The 20,595-nt window shown below is 46.3% G+C and overlaps 1 protein-coding gene across 7 annotated transcripts in view; it reads left to right on the top strand.

Moving 5' to 3' along the window:
• Positions 1 to 3,524: 3,524 nt before the first annotated feature.
• Positions 3,525 to 20,595, top strand: part of LOC147420003 (uncharacterized) — a 193,569-nt gene continuing 176,498 nt past the window's right edge. For 3 of the 7 annotated variants that reach the window (XR_015187062.1, XR_015187063.1, XM_086505179.1), the window contains exon 1: positions 3,525 to 3,970. Coding sequence is in view for 5 of the 7 variants with exons in the window: in XM_086505179.1 (XP_086361305.1) it covers positions 3,705 to 3,970 (266 nt within the window). In the remaining 2 variants the exon portion in view is untranslated. The remainder of the gene's footprint in view (positions 3,971 to 20,595) is intronic. The other 4 variants (XM_086505178.1, XM_086505180.1, XM_086505176.1 and 1 more) reach the window with 3 other exon arrangements.

The following is a 20,595-nucleotide window of genomic DNA, read 5'->3' as shown; positions in this document are numbered from 1 at the left end:
AACACGAATGGTTGGCTCTATGAGGTGAGCTTCTCGGCCTATGGAGGAACTAAGCCACAATGAACGGCAATCTCCACATCCACTTCTCTTCACCTCTAATCAACCCAATCGCACACACTGACGATTGCAAGACGCACACAACACTAATCCTATCATGCAACACACTAATCACTAGCGCGCACGCACACACACACACACACACACACACACACACACACACACACACATCTATCGAGCACCACACTCCAATCAAACCTACATGCACACACAAGCAAGAGAGGGTAATCACACAAGATTAGTACTAATAACCTAGTGTTTAGCCTTCTAGTTTAGCAGATAAAGCTTAGCATTAGGTTCCCTTGGCTGATGCTGTATACCTTAGCATAAATGGTTGTTTATGTTCTTGTTTACGGATGACTAATGAAATTCTACTAACTAATGACTCCTTGAAATAGTGGAAGGCATGGTTGGGTTGATAGGGTTACTTGTTCTTTGCAGGACTCTATAGAAATACCTATTTTTGAATATAACCTCCTTTGGAAAAGAAAACGCAGATGCCTAGCCAATGTGATTTGGTAGAGAATAGATCCAGTTCAGCTAGTTTAGACGAATTCTTGACAAAAGATGGGGTATGGTTACAATATCTTATAAGGCTAATCTATGCATGTTTTCTTAGATATTCAGGTATTCACTGACAAGAGTGTTTTAGAAACTTCCTGGGCTATTTTTTCTTGGAGGATTAATCCCTAAAAACTCTTGGTTTATTACATTAGCTGGTTATTTTTGATGCGATCGATATGTCTATGAACATGGACATGATTTGGGTGTTTGAAGGTTTGCTTTGTCTCCTAGTATCCTTTGCTACAAGAAGTAAGAGGGAGTCACTTTTGTAGGACCTGACTAGGGTGTTTTTGTTCTTACAAACTAATTTGGTTGGTTCTTTATTGTCTCTGCATGTTACATCCTATATTAGCTTGTATGATTTACTACACACAACTTCTGATTAGTGAGAATCTCGGGCTTGGAAGTTTGTTGGAATCTGGCCATTTACTTGTTGGTGTTGCTCACGATTATGGCAGAACTTGTCAGGGTTTTTCTTGTATACATGAGTGTATATGAGGGTTTTGATACTAATAAAGTAAAAAATGATATGTCTATTGTTACCAGGATATACCAAGGTATAAGCCGCTTGCTCGGATGAGTACTATAGTCGATCCTATCAAGAGGGCGCAGATCTCGGCAAAGCTTAAAGCGGCTAGGGCAGATTATGTGGCCTCTTTTGCGGCTAAGAACATGGAGCGTACTAGAAAGAGAGCCTATCTTAATGGGACTTGCAAGAATAAGGAGATAAATTATAAAGACCTTTAGCAAAGATTACTTCTAATCCTAATCATTAGCATTTTGTATGTAACTATGCATCAATATGCTATTGAAGTTTTGTTTATGATGGGGTAATTGGCTACCAAAGTCTCTTGAAATTTCTCTTTCAATGATAGTTTACTTTCACAAAAAAGTTGTACCTTTGTGACGTGGATAACAATTAGGATGCCCGTGCATCACCTCCATACAGAGCCAATGCTAACAGAATGTTGTGTTGTTTCTATGGGTGCAGGTGAGGGCTACTCTCTTTGGTTCAACTTTTTGGTTGCTTTACTGTTTGGAAGATTGGCTGCTGGTTTGAAGTTTGTGAAGGATTTTCTACCTTTTAGGATAGTGACTTGTACCAACTTGATGTTATTCATTTGTACAAAATCATGCTCTAAGTTTGTTTTGTACATTAGCCTTGTATTTATATGGGTACCTTGGTCTTTGAACATGTATATGTTCGTCTGTGGGTAGTATAAGTAAATAACTAAAACACACAAATCACAGGTATTCAAGCTTTTCTCTTGTAGATCCGTGCTAGTTATCATCATGTGACCATAATACTGGGATAATCAACTACTACCCAATGGATAGGGTGAAGGAGGGGGGGGGGGGGGGGGGGGCTCCTAGCACAACTTTTAAAAGAATCCATTCTTAAGTGAGATCTCCTTCCCCCTTCTCTCCCCAAATCTAGATCCACTATACCTCGCCCTCTCGTGCATCGTGTTGCCCTCCGCTCGCCCTCTCTTATACCGTCCCCCCTCACTAATTTTTGCTCACGCATGCGTGCACGTGCACGCGCGCGCGCGCACACACACACACACACACACACACACACACACAGCCTGCACTTGCAACCTATGCACTTGTTTTCACCCTCGACCAATGTGCGATTGATGAGTTGCCTCTGCTTGAAACCCGCTTCATGTGAGTTACAAATGTTGTTGTTGGTGCTACTGCTACTGATTGGCTTATTGCAATGGTAGTAACTCTCTTTAAAGAAAGACACCATATATAACTCCAAAATAAGTGCAATCATATACGGCTTAAATTTATAAAGCAGGAGCAGGGGTGCTACCTTCGGAGTTGTATTTATAAGGGTCAAACGCTCCAAGCTAGATACATGTTGAGTTATTCAAGCTATTTTCAAATTAAAAGAAAAAATGGGGACCCCATTGGCTCATCTTTATTTCAATTGGCAAAAAATATCCGCTCTCCTCAAGCAACTCTCGTGTGGGTGCCAGCCAAAAAGCCCCAACCAATATTCAATATCTGTGACGGCTTCTAAGCACTATAGGCACTGCGGTAACCAAGTCACGTGGAGCACTTCGGTGCCTACATGGCGCCTGGTTATATTTTAAAAAAAACTAACTCTTTGCAGCTCCCCAAACGCTCACTCCTTTCGTATGGACATGTTCTGAGCACTATCAACGCTGCGATAACCAAGCCACCAAAAGCATTTCGATGCCTGCTAGTGTGTGTCTTGCGCACGAACCTTACCCCCTACCCGCCTCTTCTCGCATCAAGTGAGATTCTCATTTTTTTTGGAATTCTTTCCAGCTAGTACCACCTATTGGCTCTAATCTTGAAAAAATCGATTAATTTGTTAGAGGATTCCCTCTTCCCAATGTCTTACATTTAAACATCACACCTAACTGTGAAGGAATGTGAATATTTGTGTGTGTGTGTGTGAGAGAGAGAGAGAGAGAGAGAGAGAGAGAGAGAGAGAGAGAGAGAGAGAGAGAGAGAGGAGAGAGAGAGAGAGAGAGATGCCAATGAAAAGGTTTACTCAGTGCAATATTTTTGTTTTATAGGCAATTGGGACTTCTCACTTCATCTCCTCCTCTACACTCTTTGACTTTCCATACCTTTGAACAACTTCTCGCTTTTCATATCCTCCACATTAATTCCATTCGTTTTTCATATGAGATTTCACATTTCGTAAAGGTTCCTAACCTTTTGCGATTCACTTTCAAAGATATCACTTGGGTGCGCTGACTCGTGGCATAATTATCAAACTTAATAACTTATAATCGTGCATCATGTGACCACTATCTTATTTCCTGCTTTCTTTCTCCTCAAGAGTTTGAATCAAGGGTGGGCCTGCCGGCTATTGGCAACCACTAGCTCTTGAAGTAGACTTGAGCTCGTTTATGTGTGCATTAGCAAGTTCACTACCTTTGAAGCTTTGTATCTTTCTGATGTATATCCTCCCTTAAGAGAGGAATTTTTAAAAGACGCAGCGCTGCAGCTGGCTCATGCGAAGCTTGAGAGTAGTGACGAAGAGGTCTAGCCTTACGGCATAGGGCACACAATGACGGCGCAACGCTAATGCTAAGATGAAGACACACTGGTTTGTTGAAAGCTGCACGACAGTTTATGGATCCTCCGTGACAGGTACTGCGATCCCGAATGCAATCACGCTATCAAAGGGCTGTACATACTCACACAGACCCCGCATACAATGTACACTGTCTTCAAAAGAAGACTACGTGCTGGCCATTGATGTGGGCACCAGTGGCACAAAAGCTGCCCTCGTCTCTTCCAATGGTGCAGTTGCGATTTCATCATTCGCAGGACACCCTGCCCCCACATCATCTTCCCAGTGAGTTTACTGCCCCTTTATCATATCATAGCACCGTTTCTCTGCTCAAGTACATTGTCTGACCACAATGATCTATGTGGGCTATGACCGTGCTGCATTCTGTGACCATAGTGGTCTAGATGGGTACTGGAAAATCCTCTGACAAATAGTCCAGACTGCCTATGTGTGTGTATGTGCGCGCGCGCGTGTGGCTGGCAGGATCTCACTAAAAGAAAAAGAGAGGATGTTAAGGATGGGCTGTTTGTTAGCATGAATGGTAGATGAGTCAGCTTGCGGCTCCGCCAAGAGGTAATGACATTGGGGGAACAACCCGGGCAACAGGATCTTAGCACTAGGAGTTAATGGCACAACCAAGATCTTTGCAAGGGACTTATGGCATGGTGTCCTATGGTTAGATGGGCACTTTCAAAGCTAAACCCTGAAGCAGCTTCAGGTCCTAATTGATGGATAGCTTTCACATCTTTTCCCACAAAGATGTCAGGCATGTCAAGGGAGTTATTCACAAATAGCGAGGTCAATACATGTGGCTTCAGAAGAGCCCTTCAATGATGCAAAATCGATACTTTTTTGTGGGAGTACCTATCCCTAGTAGGCTGCACACATCTTTGACTAGTATTATTTATTGGCAAGAAAAATTGTGTACGGTGTTTGTCGCTTTAATGCTTTTCCAACTTTTAGACTGCTTTCTTTGGCTGATGGATTCACTTTTGTGGCTCCGGACCTCCTATGTATCTACATGGTGATGACTCAGAGGTCTTCCTTATTCTTTGCCATCCTTATGGCCTGCTCTTTTTCTCTTCTCAATGCCTAAGTGGCTTGGAAACCTCTTTTCTTTTTTTTAAATTCCTTCCTTTTTGAGTATTCCTTGAGCAAAGTGTTTCCTCTCTCTAATATCCTCCTTCCTCAATGACGTCCCCTCTCTTCTTCCCTTACTCCTCTCGCTTTAAGAAACAAAGCATGCTCATAAATGCCTTGTCTTCTTACAGAACCTATCCTTGAAGGACCTAGACTTGGAATTGGACCCCTTCTTTGTCTACCATGAGCTTCTTCACAAACCTAAAGCTTAAATTAGAGGGTCTCTCTCTCTCTCTCTCTCTCTCTCTCTCTCTCTCTCGTTTGATACCATAGACTCTCTGATAGACTCTTTGATATGCTGTCAGGTGTAGTGGAATTGAAATGGTTGACAAGATCTAGATTTTACACTTCCACAAATCTTTACTTCTTTCCTTGAACATGTGCTACTTAACATGAATGATGGTTCCTTAGAGAGAGAGAGAGAGAGAGAGAGAGAGAGAGAGAGAGAGAGAGAGAGAGAGAGAGTCTGAAATGAAATGAAATGTTATATTAAACGTCTTCAAAAGGCCAAAATGACGTATGAGACCAAACTGATACAATCCTTGTGGATCTAATCCAATGTCTGGGTACAAAAATAAAATGAAGTAAAGTGAAAGACTAAAAGTCTAAAACTAAAAGACTATAATCGTCAGATTGAATTCATCATCGTAATCATCAATGCCCGAGGATGCCTGGCATCAGGCGTTGTCCGAGAAAGTATTGAATTGGTCGTTAAAGAGCGTCGTCAATGTCTGCCTCTGTAAATGATCGTAATGGGTGTTGTGCTAGAATAGTCCTGATCCTCTGATGGAGCCTCCATCAATGTCGTGGTCGCCCTCGTAGACATGGGGGTCTAGCTTTCTCGAGCTCGGTGGCTCTGTCCACTAATATACCTCTGGTATAAGTAGGCTCTGAAGTCTGTTGTGAAGCATGCTCATCTGGCTGCTGAGTCCCTGCTATTAAGAAGTTAGTGATTCCCTGCGTGGTCTCCTCAAGAGATTCTCCTTGTGTCTGCGTAGCTCTAGCAAAAACAACCCGAGGCATCTCTGATCCTGATATCCCATGACTAGCCAACGGGCCAAAGCCCTCTTTGAATAGACAGTCAAAGCAGTCTCGTATCTCATAGTATGACAAATGTGATGTAACTTTGTCTCTGGCTCTATATGACACAACCGGCATATCCTGGCTTCTGTTGGTATTCTCCTAAATTTGCCGGTCTCAATCTCTAGCTGATGCAATGGTGTGCGCATTTGACCAATAGCGCATCAAGTGCTAGGGAGTGAGGGCTGTTTTGTGGCTGTGCCCGGCCAGTGTGAGGTAGGTTTCTCATGTCGGGTTGTGTCTAGCCATGTGTAGCCTTCGGTTTTGGCTGAGTTCTATGGTCTACTATGCTCCTTTTGCCCTTAGGTGGTTTCCCCCTTGCAGTTCAGTGCTTGCCCAGAGCACTAGGGCCAGTTGCCCCTTTCTTACTCTATTTTCCTATCTATTGGGTATTTATGCTATGTTGTGGAGCTTGAGGGTTGGGTCGGACATATTGGGCTTGGCACTAAATAGGGAGCAGGTGGGGTTCACCCATTAGGCATGCAGCTCAGCCCCAGCAGGGGGGTGCCCTTCATTTGGGTGTCCCAGTGAGGTAGCTGCGAGGCAGGAGGTTCAGCCCAACGTTTTTGCTGAGGTTCAGCCCAGCGTTAGTGCTGCCTTTTCCCAATGTTTTGCAGCCAGAGGGGGCCTCTCCCCCAATGCTTTCATGGCCATCCCTCCAGCGTTTTTGGTGGGCAGCCTTGCAGCGTTTCGGTTGTAGTGACGGGCAGCGCTTGTGGGCTTTCTTCTTCCATGGTGATGGGCAGCAGATCTTCCCTTCCACACTTCTCCTCAGAGCAGCCCATTTGGTGGGCATAGCAGTCAGAGGCCGAGGAGAGCAGAGATCCCTACTTCCTCTAGAGGGCAGCCACAATGGCAGCCTTGAGGCCTCTCTCTCTCTCTCTCTCTCTCTCTCTCTCTCTCTCTCCAATTCTTCCTTTGCCAGGAGGTGGATCTGTGTTGGGGAGCCCAACCCATGTGATTGTGTTAGTGGTCTCGTGTGCAGGAGCATTTGGCAGTGTCGGTAGAAGTCGCAGTTGTGTGCACCTTGTGTCTATCCAATCGGCATCTCGGTTCTATGCTGGACCACCCTTGGTCACTTGTATGAGCAGATTGTTATCAGCATGGAGTGCCTTTCCCAGCTCTCTCTCTCTCTCTCTCTCTCTCATATTCTCAGATGTCCTGTTCTACCTTAGTGGTCTCTCTTCTCCATAGGTGTTCCTTGTTCATGTGTCAGGTGTTCTAGATCGACGTCAAGGTGCCCACCGGATCACGAGCCAGTTCTCGTCTTCATTGCATCTTCCGCTGCCACCTTTGACAATTCCAATCAACCTCTCAGGGGCGCCCACACCGTTGTCAATGTGGTATTTGCTTTTGAGAGTGTAAATAGAATGTAAACACATGCAATACCTCATAGGCAGACTCTACTGACTCGATGGGGGAATGTTGCTGCGGTAACTCTTCAAAATGACTCGCCTTCGAGGCTGATTTGATGCATCTTTGGATCTCTCTCGATGTGGCGTCGTAGATGGCCACCAAGGGGTAGATTTGGGGCTATATTGCGCTCCCGATGTGAGAAAGGGCTGCCAAAACGTTCGGGCTGCAACAGGGAATTAGCGTTAGCAGATGTGAGGCTTTTTTGGTGAGGAAATTGGCCAACACACCCGATCGTTGGCAAATCTGGGCCGAATTTTCTTTGCAAATTCCAAAACATCGGTTGTTGAAGATGATTGCGATGTGGAGGAAAAACGTGAGAGCAATAGCAAGATTCAGAAAACGCTGGCTGATTTGCAACTTGCGCTGTGAAAAACTGATGATAAAATGCTGGGCTGGTGCTCCTTGTATAATGACTTTCTGGGTGACAAGTCAAGAAAATGTGCAATATTGGGAAATGTGCAAATGTGCGCACATGTAAGTTTTAGGTGGTAGAATGGCCATAACTCACTAATCCCTGAACCATTTGAGGAAAGAACTAGACTGATACATTCCTCTAGCTTAGACCTACATGTATGTCACGTCATATGGCCACCAAAGTAGAATAACATGTGTCAAAATGCTTGTACAAACCATTTATGCAAGAGGGTTTCAAAACTGGAAAACCTAATCTAATGGACTCAAGCAGGCTCACAAAATTGTTGGTACTAATCTCCGAAGATTCTAGACACTCATCTAGAGATATATACGTAATTGGCTATGGAAGTCGATGAAGCATGACCATGTGGCGCACAAACTCACAGAGCTATGTCCACGTGACATTCCCTCTTGCTTAAGGTGAGGTATAGGTACCGAGCTGCATGGCCTCCTTGTATGAGGCTAGCAAACGTGGATAGTTGATGAAAACTTCCTCGTCCACCCAAAGCTTCATGTGTCTCTTGATTCATGAACTTCAAGAAGTATTGCCTCACTTGTTTCTTTGTTCCGTGCTTGATTGATGCAAAAGGATGTGTTCTCGCTCCATAACTGCGGCTTCGTCAACTATCTTCGATTGCTTCTCATCTAAATTGCTCCTTAAAGGATCACCTTGAAAAATTTTAAGCCCAGAAACATTATGCATTGTCAAACAAGGTGGTAAGTGTATTTGCATGGATACATCATTTACTTTTTTGACGATAGAAAATGGACCATATATACGAAAGGAAAGTTTAGGACACTTCTTATCAACTTACTTGAGACGCTACTTTATATCCTTAAAAACATCTAGTCATCCTCCTTGAATGAGACATCATGTGGATGCTTATTAGCATGCTTTGAATAGGACTCTTGAGCCTTGCTAAGCCGAAGCTTAACACATTCGAGTACCTCCGCATAGGATGACTTAACAAAATTAGCATCATGAATTTTGAAAATATATCTCGTCAACAAAGACTGAATTAATTGGCCAAAAGATGCCTTGTTGAGCTTCTGCCGACTTACCGATGTTGTCCCCTGCCTCACCAATTCTCCGCGCTGGCAATGAACCCACCACCCTCTCCATTTCCATCACGGATTTGCGCAACCATGAGGAGCTCAGAGAGCTTGGCAGCTTTGCGCACTTTCTGCGTAGCCTCGTGACCTCTCTAGGCATCTCATGCACCATCCTGTCCCTGCTCAATGTGTGGTTAACAAATTTGCGGTGCTGTAATGGGCATATGGCTCATGTTACCATATATGTAGTGAGCTGTTGTTGGAATTAGGGCTGCAGGAAAACACACACAGCTTGGAGAAGACAAGGAAGCTCAAGGCACACAACAGAGAGTGTGTTACTTAGTGTGCAACGGAAAGATATATAGCCCTAGAGTGATGGGCGCATATGCAATGCACGGGGGGAAAAACCTCCTAGTGAGGGAATAAATGCTCTGGCGATCCTAAGTGTGTTCACACACATCACTACCACATGTATATGGTAACAAATCCCCCCTGGGAGTGATGCGGTGAACGAGAGATGACACATAATGTATAGGGAAGTGCCATGCCCCGAGGACATGATCAATCCACAAAGGGGAGTAAGCCCAAAGCTTTGCGGAAAGCTTCGAACTTCTCACGAGACAATGCCTTTGTGAAAAGATCTGCAAGATTGTCCTGTGTTGGCACATAAGCCAAGCTGACCTCTCCTGCTGAGAGCGTCTCCCTGACATAGTGGTAATGCACCTCAATGTGCTTTGTGCGAGCATGAAAAACTGGGTTCCTCGCAACTGCCAATGCGTTCTGACTGTGAGTGTAGATAGTGTTGGCAGTGTCCTGTTCAACACTATCTATAAGGCGTTTGAGCCATACACGCTCAAGTGTAGTTGTGAAGACTGCCCTGCACTTAGTCTCACAACTAGAAGTGGCCACAGTAGGTTGCTTCTTGCTCAACCATGAGATACATGAACTGCCGAGCATGAAATAAAAACCACTTGTGGACACTCGCGCGTCAAAACAACCAGCCCAATTTGAGTCCGAAAAAGCATGGAAGTCTAGCGGCAATGATCTCCCCTTGGGATAAAACAAGCCAAGATGTAAAGTGCCACTCAAGCAGCGAAAAATCCTCTTGACAACCAGCCAATGCGTAGACCCTGGGCTGTGCATGAATCTGCTAACGCATAGTAGTCATACGACAAGTGGGAGCAAAAGTCTCTTCATAATCTATGCCTTTTTGCTGTGCATAATTCTTTGCAACAAGTCGAGCCTTATAGTGATCAATCTCACCATTCGGCTTGCGTTTCAACTTGTAAACCACTTTGTACCAATGGCCTTTTTTGCCAGGAGGCAAATTGTAACAAACTTGGACACCCCGAGTTAAGATTCTACCGCAACGCAGCAGAGATTTGCTTCAAAACACTTCACAAAATTAAGAGAGAGTCGACACGGCCCGTTGTAGTTCTGTGCCAAGAGATACGGGCCCCAAAGACTGGCGCCCCTTTCGGTATTTCTTTTATATTAATCTTTGAGCAGAGTACAATAGCCCGCAGGTGCTCGCTCTCAGAATTTGCGTCCAGATGCTCTCCAGAGTGAGCCCCCTTGGGTTTATTATAAAGGTTACAAGGGTTGCTAAAAGCAGAGCCCCAAAAGCATTAACCTTTAAAAGCAATGAGCTCCAAAAGCATCTTCTCTAAAATCTGCCAGCAAAAGCAGCGAGCGTTAATTGCGGAAATCCTTTCGCACTGCCACGTTAGCAAGTCAATGCGAATCACGAGATTCCGTATAGCTACACGTCAGCCAGCCAACGTAAATTGCGAGCGTCCGTACTGTCTGCCAGCGCATAATCCAGGCGTCCGTATTTTCAGCCACGTCATCACTTTTTTGAGTGTGTGTGTCTCTGGGTAATGCCACGTCATCAATTTGTGACATATCCCCGTCTTGAAAGAATTGTAATCGCCCTCGATTACGCCTGCAAAACAGACAGAGGCCATAAACTGTCTTAGTAGACACTGACTGTTTGTACTGACGCACTAGACACAACACATCTAGCACTTGTACAAAACGACAGTCACATCATAGGACATCACTCGACATCACAAGACATCACATAACAAATCACAGAAAAATTCACTCCAAATTTCAGACCATGACTGCCAGCAACGTATTTAGTGATTGCATCTAAATCCAGTCGGGACCTTACTGATGCTCGATCAACTAATCCTTATTGCGATCATGTATATAGAGATTTATTAGACCGAAATGTTGCAATCATTTCGTCTTTTAGTTCCTGCACTCAAACAAGTCAAGTGAGAGAGTACAAATCAATCATATTCATTTTCGGGAATTCCGTGTCATAAAGTCATACAACAGAATACTGGTCAGCCCATTAGTATCCCTGAAACCCAAAGGGGACATCAGCAACCTTATTCAAAATCGGGGTAATCTGTTGACAAAGGAGCAGGGTGACTCTCCTCTTGTGCAAACTCGCTACACTAGATTCACCCTTGTTGAATTCGGGGTTCTATCGGAGTAGACTATGCTAAACCGAATGCTTCAAGGTAAAGTTGCAAAATCTGAGGATCCCAAAACGTGCGCTGACATGTTGACGTGGCAACTTGTAGGCCTTCCGCAATTTGGGCTAACTGATTGATGATGTGGCAGTTGTACGGAATTCCGCTTTTTGTGTTGCTGACTTTTTATGGCAGTTTTCGACCAGTTGCTTTTGAAACAGTTTGCTTTTGACTTTAACTGCTTTTGGGGCTTTGCTTTTGAGCTTCCCTTGTAAGAATAAAAGAGCCCTAAGGGCCTCACTCTTCAAAGCATTTGGACGCAGAGTCTGAGAGCGGAGGACCCTGCGGGAGTTGTAATTTTGATCAAGCATTAATATAAAAGAAATACCGAAAGGGGCACCAGTCTTTTCTGGGCATGGAACTAGGTTGGGCTGTGTCGTCTCGAATTGAGTTGTGATTTTAAAGTTGTGAAGTATTTAGTGATTCCCTCTGGTGTCGCGACTGATTCTAGACCTGGGGTGTCCAAGTTTGTTACAGTGGTATTTGAGCATCAGGCGTGTGCTTTTCTCAAAGCATACAGGTCTATCACTTTTGGAAACTGTTATTGAAGAATCTTCGGGTCCCAACCCGTACTTATTAGCCACTCCCACCCTTCGTATATCGTGCATGGGGCGCGCTCCCATCTTCATCGCTCTATCTTATAGGGCGTAAAGCCATAAAGAATCCCACATTACATATGGATTCCGAAAAGAATCAGTTGACCTCTTCTGCCACTGTTGAGGCCGGAGGAGGCAATACAAAAAATTTAAGTGACTCAGCAGAGAACGAGTACGGGCCACCTTGGCCCACATAGTATAAACTCTTGGAGATGCAACGTCGACAGCAGGTTGACGAGTGCACAAATCAGATGCTTCAATTTGCTAGGATCCCCAATTTGCAAAATTTTTGACCACCAGCAGTTGATGGCTGAAGTGTATACTCAGTGGCAGAAAACCACCGAGCCACCAATCAAACCGGCAATCAAGAAGCCTCCTACTCCGAGAATGTTTACTGAAGAACTCCATGATGCAGTTCAGGACCAAATCAATCAGCTTCTGGACATGAAGAAGCTGTCGTAAAAGCAACTGAAGAAACACAACAAGGGAACTAATTTCCCCGGTTACTTGGTTCAAAAATCCACTTTTTAAAACGCCAGAAAGCAGAAGAAGCGTGTACGCTTCGAGGGATTGCCCAGTTTGTCCTCATCTTCTGACAGCTCGGACATCTCTTCTTCTTCTGACTCGAGTGATGAGGATAAAGAGGGTAAGAAACGACGGAAAGATCATATGTTTTATGCAAAAAGAAAGCACTTTTATAGAGCCAATCAATATGATTTTCTCGACGACAAGGGCAAAAAGTGTTACAACCGTTGCTTTGCCATTTTGTATGGCTAGTGATTGTCCCGGGTTGGCCACCCATCACACATCATGTAGATTGCATGGGCGGACACTTTTAGCATGTGTCCGGTCGGCAGAGTTACATGGGACGGTGGGTTGGGGTCGAGTTCGAGAACGGGGACAAGGACGGGGACGGGGACGAGACGGCAAAAGTCAAGAAACGAGGACGGAGGTCAGAACGGCAAAAAAAAACTAGAGTTTTTTTGGCATTTTTTGACCTACACACGTGCCGCACACATAGAGCATCACTTTGACCACAAATTTACACTGAATAGACCTTAAAGCATGAGTCATATAGGCGCAAATGTGCTAATAAAACATTGATGGATACAAAATGAAAAGTGCATGCCACAAGGGCTCAAAAAGGACAAGCCTCAAGGATAACAAAAAGTACAAAGGGCTAGGTAGAGTCTAAACTCTAGAAGAGTAGACTCTAGACTCTAGAGTGATCAATGATCATCAAACTCCGGAAGTGCTCGCCTGCTGAATCTCCATATAGTCGTCATAGTTGAGGTCGTCAGCGATCTATGAGGCCCCGCGAGGCTTGCATTGAGGCTCGAAGTCCTCCTCTAGCTCCTCCAAAAGTGTCTCGGCCATAGATGGATTCTCTTGTGCCATCTCCAACTCAGTGAAGAGATCTGCCTTGTGAGTGACACTCTTGACAAGCATGCGCAAGTTAGCACTCACAAACACCAAATCATTGGCCCTCTGGACCCCAAGGCGATTCCTCTTCTTAGAGGCAATGTAGTTGTACACACTCCATAGTTGCTCCAAGCAACAGGTGGTACATGCTTGGCTAAGGACACGAATAGCCAAGCGCTGCAAATGTGGGCTATCTCCTCTATAGTCCTCCCACCACAAAACCGAGCCAATCTTGTTGCGATCAACCTGTGCATCTACACATCCATAGGAGGCCTTCTTTTGCCTATAGTTGAGCAGCATCTCTAATCTTGCGCCTAATGTCACTGTTGCGCCTAATGTCACTGCTAGGCTCAAGGTGCTCCAATGCAAGCCGCCATCCTTTGCTCACCTCCTTGTCGGTCTCTTGATGCCTTCCCTGAAACTCGGGGTCAAGCACATAAGCTGCCGCATGAAGTGGAGAGTAGTATCCATTCCACCTCGACTCACACAAGCCACGAATCTCTGCATACTGATTAGGGTTAGGCACAAGCTTCTCAAGTGTCTATCATCCGATCCATGGCTTTGTAGACTTTGCCGATGCATGGCTGCAAGCCATCCACAACTCGAAGTAGGTGTAGAATAGGCTTGACCGTGGCATCAAGAGTCTTCACTTCCTCCCACCAAGAGGCGTCATCGGCCCATTCTTGGTATTTCAATTCTGTTACCGATGTAGACTCCAGCATGCCTTGGAACTCATCACTGAGAAAGAGGCCCCTTAAGGCTCTGCCACATGTAAACAAGCGGCCTAGCATAAGCCAATTGAATGCAAATCTTGTCTCTGAATATTTGAGCAAGGACAAGTGGCTTCTCTTTAGGAACTCATGGCGCACTTTCTGATGGTTGAGCACAAAGGAGACAATTTGAGAGGCGTCACTAATGGTGGGTGAAATCCATGACAAGCTCCCTATGCCCTTGAGGAGGTTGTTGAGGCAATCCGCTATGCAAAATGTGACATGGATGCTGGGATACATGCCCTCAATGATAGCCCCGGCTGCCCTATTTGACGCCTCTCCATCTGCAACCATACAAAGGACATTCTCCGGGCCAATGATCTCTATGGTGCTTGTCCAGTCCGCAGCAAGCATCTCCGCGGCCTTGCCACTGTTGGATGCATCATGTGACTCCACAAAGTACATCTCCTTGCGAGAGTAGGCCACCACTCCGTGGATGGGCCGCTTGCGGGTGTCGCTCCATCCATCTACAAGGAGAGAGACGCCATTGGTCTCCCACAAATCCTTTGTTGCTTGGGCCGCTTGCTCCACGGCAAGCTTCTCTTTGTCAAGGAGGGTGGCACGAAGCGTCTCCGATGAAGGTGGCACATAAGAGGGGCCATATTTTCTTATTTTCGTAACCATGGTTCGAAAGTATGGAGACCTATCCACACAAAATAGAGCATGTTGTGTTAGTATGGAGAGTCGAGAGTCGAGAGTCAAGACCCCATAATGAAATACAAAATGGGAGATTGCAATGTGCATATGCCATAAGTCACAAGGGAAACTCACTACGAAGCATGGAAGGCAATGTGGTCGTGGAAGAAGAATCGGTGAACTAACCTATCCACCTCTTCCTTCAATTTAGGATTCCAATTTTCGTTGAGGGTGCTTTGGCGATGCGCAATGGAAACCCCCGATGTAGATGCATTTGTCTTGAACGGTTGAGAGGTGGAGTCAAGGTTGGCTTGCCTTTGCTCTCGCGGTGTCGCCGTGGCGTAGGGATCAACGGCAACAAAACGGCCCCTCTTGGCCGCTTTTGTGACCTCAGACACCGCGAGCTTCTCAAGAAGCTCCAATCTCTTCTTGGGAGATACTCAAGGGCAAAACTTCACCTCCTGACCAGGTTCATGAAGAAGATGGGCTCGCACTTTGTTTGCACCACCTGTTCTCTTGTACGGGCATAGCTTGCATGTCCATGGTCTTGCACGGCCACCTTGACCACCCACGGTAGAGTCAACTTTATCCCACCACTACCATGTTTGCTCTGCGGGCCTCCTTCTAGAAGAGCCGGCTTGAGAAGTGGAGTTAGCTTGAGATGACATGATGATGGAGAGAGGGTAGAGGAGAGCTTGTGCGGAGAGAGAGTAGAGGAGAGCTTGAAAGTTGAGAGGCTTGAAGAGGGAGAGAATGGGTAGAGAGACTCAAGGGTAGAGCTTGAGCGTAGCGAGACTCAAGGGTAGAGAGAGTCGAGACTCAAGGCCCAAGGGTAGAGCTTGCCGAAGGTAGACCGTAGACAGTAGAGAGGAGAGGCTTGAGCCTTGATTGAAGTTGAGAGACCCAAAGGGTGCTTTTATAGCCTCCCCCCAAAAAAACAGATGTTGGTTGCCTTTTTGTCCGTTTGAAACGGCCAAAAATTCAAAATTTGAAAATTTGACCGTTCCTTGCCGTCGGCCGTGCCGGTCCGTCCCCTGCCGTCCGGTCCGTTCCCGGTACGGCAGCCTGCGTTCCGCCTGTCGGATGCTCAGTCGACCGTTGCCAGCCGTTCAAGTCCGTCCCTGTCACGTGACACATCCAACCCTGTGTCCGTGGACAAGCTACAACATGATCAGGGTTCAGTCAGTCCAGTCAGTCTAGATTAGAAGTGATCTGGCACTTTGTGAGTCTATTCGTAGACCGTGCACGCCCAGTCACTTGGTATAGATGCATATCCTCTGGTTGCACACAGCATGATCATCAGTATTCCCTTAAGAATCCATCAGATTCAGTCAAGGGAATTTTCCAGTGCATTTAGCCTATTTTACCTATTTTTGACATTTTTCACTTATTATTTTTAAATGACTTCCCAACAAAAGTAGGTAGGGCAATTTTGCTAAGAAAATATATAAGCAAACCCAGCACTAAATGGCAGAAGAGGCAGCAAGAGCTCCCCGCTCAACAGGCATCTTCTCAGCAAGAACCCCGCAGTACCCCCCAACCTTGGCGTTTTCCTCTCCCATGAGCCTAGCGTTTTTGGTCTTCATCAGCAATCCTAGAGCCCTGGCGTTTTTCAGCTTTGCATCATCGCCAGCTTCCCAGATCCCTAGCGTTTTGCTAGCGCTACCCAGATCAGACATCAGCATTAGCGTTTTTGCAGAGTACTAGATTGCCTAGCGTTTTTGCTAACGATTCCCCAATCTGCCAGCGTTTTCATTTTCAGCCTTCGACGGAGAATTTGCAGCAGCATTTTCAGCCTTGAAGACAACAGCAGATTCAGCCCCCAGACATTGCAGAAGAACCCCATTTTCAGCCCTCAAAAACGCAGCCAAAACAGTCATTTTCAGCCACCGAAATCAGTCCCAGATTTTCAGCCATAGCGTTTTTATGGACAGCAGATAGAAGACAACAGATTTCAGCCCTAAAGTCGTCGTCGTCGTCATTCCCGTCGTCGTCACCGGCATAGTCCCAAGTTGCATCAGTCCATTGCATCGTCATTGTACCACTTTGTGCAATCATAAGTAGACCACTCTCGCCGACGAGAGTGGGGCCTTCGGAGGAGGGTTTTACAACGTTTCTGGTGTCGTATCTCTCTTCTCTCTCTATCTCTCAGTCTCATACACTTGCACGCACAATGTCCATTCACTTTGTTTGTGATCATAGCACTTTCCATTAAGAACGGAAGGCTCTCCCTTCCATAAGAACTAAAAGGAACCTTGAGCACAGTTCGGAGCACTCATCTTGAGCAAACTGCAAACATTCATTCCACTGCACCTAACAGTCCCCGACCCGGTTACGGCCGTCCCCCGTCCTTAAGCCCCGTCCCCTTCGTCCCCTGTAACTATGCCGGCCGGTCATTTTTTGAGTATGGCTGGGTGCACACATTTTTAGCCATTTTTGGGCTTTTATGTTTTTTGCACCAGTTACACATTTTTGCCCTACCTCAACCTAAGATTCTATAAATAGAATTCTTAGGGTCTTATAGTCATACAGATTGTCTATTGAGAGCATCATTTGCAGAGCGCTTGCGTTCTCTCTCTCTCTCTCTCTCTCTCTCTCTCTCTCTCTCTCTCTCTCTCTCTCTCTCGCGTTTTCGGCGCACGTGGCTCACACTTTTTCCGCTGCTCACTCTCACATGGTATTAATCGCCAAGAAGCCTAGAATCTGCATCGATCTCTCCTTCTGAGGCTAGTGCTAGCTTTTCTGCCGGTTTCCATCGCGGCGGAACTCAAAAACGCTGCTCAGCGTTTTTCAGCCCTAGCGTTTTCTGCAAAAATAGCAACGTTTTTGCATCTGTAGCCTTGATCTGCATCGCTTTCCCTAGCGCTTCCCTTTTGTAGCAGAACCGCACCAAAGCGGCACCAAACATCAGCTGGCGTTTTTGCAAACCCTAGCGTTTTTGGACAGATCTGCGTTTTGCAGACCTTGTTGCGTTTTTCCGTGTTTTGCTGGTGTTTTTGGTGATTTGCGGTGTTTTTCACAAAACGCTGATCTTGTGCACCTACGGGAGCGGCCAAGGAACATCCAAGAGTCTTCTACACTGCCTGGAACTTGCAGTATACCTTGGACATGTATCTACACCCAATTGGCACCATTTTTGGTACTTCTTACTTGCTGTTTTTTCTCTGTTTTCAGCCCCTCGACGGCTGAAAAGTGCAAGAACCCTCTCCTCTGACACACTGCGACGCTCCAGCACCGACCAGTTGCGTACAGGCATGCTGAAATCTCTATTACAGCAACGTTTTCAGCACCCTTTGCAGCATTTTTTGGGCAGACAGCACGCTGAATTTTTACCTCTTGTGCGGTTGAACCATCCCTTGCTCGTCAGGACACCATCCGATGGTTGTCCGTGCGGTCATCTGGACTGCTACAGCCTTGGGAACGGTACCTTTATCGATGACTTGCGATCTTATCGATCTACCTTTGGGACTTGTCTCTGAGCACGCGACATGTCGACTCCGAAGCAGAAGAGACAACAACAATAGTGCTAGAAGGGGGCCACTACGTCTTCTGCGACTACGGCCAGTTCCACTTCTGCTACTACGTCGGCATCTGCCAACGCTACATCCAACAATTATGCCCTCACCTAGTTTGCTAAGGAGAAGAAGTTGGATTTACACAACTATTCTGTGTGAAGGACACGAGTCCGCACAATTATTGCCTACCATCGACTCTGGGAATGGTTGAATGATTTCACCCATTCGGCTACCGAGCCTTCCCTTCCCACCGCCACTCAGGCTCAGATCGATGGTGGGTGGATCGGGACATATGATTCTTCACCTTTCTTATGATGAACCTCTCGGACCGCATCACGAAGGAAGTTTCAAAGAGGAGTATGCACATCCATTGTGGAGACGGATTCTTGACCAATTTGAGGAGACTTCGTTTGCCAGACAGATCACTCTTGAACGGGAGTTGTACAACCTCCAGTTCTAGGATTTCAACTCACTCAATGGGTGGACCCCCCCGCATGCGGGAACTCTGGGACGACCTTGTCTCTGTCGGAGGCGAGATCACCTCGGCACACATGGCTGGCCTCTTACTATTCAGGCTTCCCCCACGTTTTGATCCCTATTTTCAGAGTTTGCTCACATCTGGACGTACCTCTTTTCCCACTTGGGACGAGATTCTCCCTTCCCTTAGACAGATTGAGGGGCCCTTCGCATTCCGAGCCGGAGGTGCTGTTGATGCAGAAGGAGCTTTGATAGCTCAAGGAGGTCACAAGAAAGGTAAAGGGAAGAAGAAGAAGAAGAAGAAAAAGAACAAGGACATCGAATGTTACCATTGCCACAAGAAAGGTCACAGAGAATCAAAACTCAGAAAGAAGAAGCGAGACGAGGCCAACAGGGAGAAACAGATAGCCTCGATTGCAGTTGTAGCCTCTCACGAGACGGCGGGGACCGCTCTTGTCGCGACGACGGACCACGCTCTTGCTACATCGCAGTCAGGTACTTGGGTTATTGACAGTGGAGCCACCACTCACATGACTCCCCAATAGTCATGGTTTGGCTCTCTCAGGGAAACTGACGGGTAGACCGTCACTATGGAGATTCCAGTGTTTGGCACATGCCAGATTACCCTCTTTCGTTCTACCTCAGATTCGAAGTTCAGTTCAGTGGAGGCGCTTTACGTTCGAGACATGGCCTTCAACCTCCTCTCTGTGTCGAGTTTGGATTCTCAGGGAGCTGACATACACTTTGGGAGTGGCACAATCACCATTTGTAATTCTACGACAGGTACTATCCTTGCAAGAGGTGACCGCGTTGGTTTCATATACCACCTCAGTGCTCTTCTGTCTAGGACCACGGAGTCTTCTTCTCTATGGCATGCACGATTTGGACATCTATGTTCTCAGGAGCTTCAGCAGGCTACTAGGACCTCTATGATGGAGGGTTTACCAGTGATACGCTCCTCATCAGGCGTATGTGAGGCTTGCCAGATGGGCAAGCAACACAAGGTTGCCTTTCCGAAGCAAGCATCCAACAGAGCTTCGGCACCACTTGCACTGGTTCACATTGATCTATGTGGCCCGATGAGCACTCCATTTTCTGGCTCACAGGTTTTGCTTGTGCTTGTGGATGATTTCAACAGGTACACTTGGGCTTGGTTCCTAAAGCTCAACTCGGAGGCTTTCAATTTCGTTCGAAATTGGAAGACAATGGTTGAAAAGGAGGACTTGCTCGTCAAATGTATTCGCTCAGACAGAGGGGGTGAGTTCACCTCGAAGGACTTTGCACAGTGGTGCAAGTCAAAGGGCATCCAGCGCCAGCTGACTACTCCTTACACTCCTTCCCAAAACAGAGTTGTTGAGCGGAAGAATCAGACTATCATGGAGATGACTCGTGCGATGCTTGCCATGCTTCTTTGCCTCGGGTTTACTGGGCAGAGGCGTGCAACACGGCGGTTTACATCCAGAACCGTTCTCCTATCCATGCTTTGCAAGACATGACTCCTTATCAGGCTTACTACGGGCGCAAGCCTTCGGTCTCACACTTTCGAGTTTTTTGGGTGTCCGGCCTTTGTCCATGCGCCAAAGGAGAAGTGACAGAAGCTAAACTTCATGGCGAAGAAGCTCATCTTCTTGGGCTATTCACGAGAGTCTGACGGATACCGGCCTTATGATCCTGACGCCAAGACCACCACAATTAGCCGTGATGTGACTTTCATGGAGCTCGACAGCACACCTGCCAAGGGGGCATCATCCAAGCCTATGCCTTCTCTACCTCCTCCTCGTCGACCTCCTACACCTGATCCTATCTCTGTTCCTCTTCTTGTTCCCTCTACACCGTAGCCAGTTA

The sequence above is a fragment of the Adiantum capillus-veneris genome, chromosome 28, assembly GCF_014529385.1.
Source record: "Adiantum capillus-veneris isolate H3 chromosome 28, ASM1452938v2, whole genome shotgun sequence".
NCBI classification, from domain to species: Eukaryota; Viridiplantae; Streptophyta; class Polypodiopsida; order Polypodiales; family Pteridaceae; genus Adiantum; species Adiantum capillus-veneris.
This window is presented reverse-complemented; position numbering and strand designations above follow the sequence as displayed.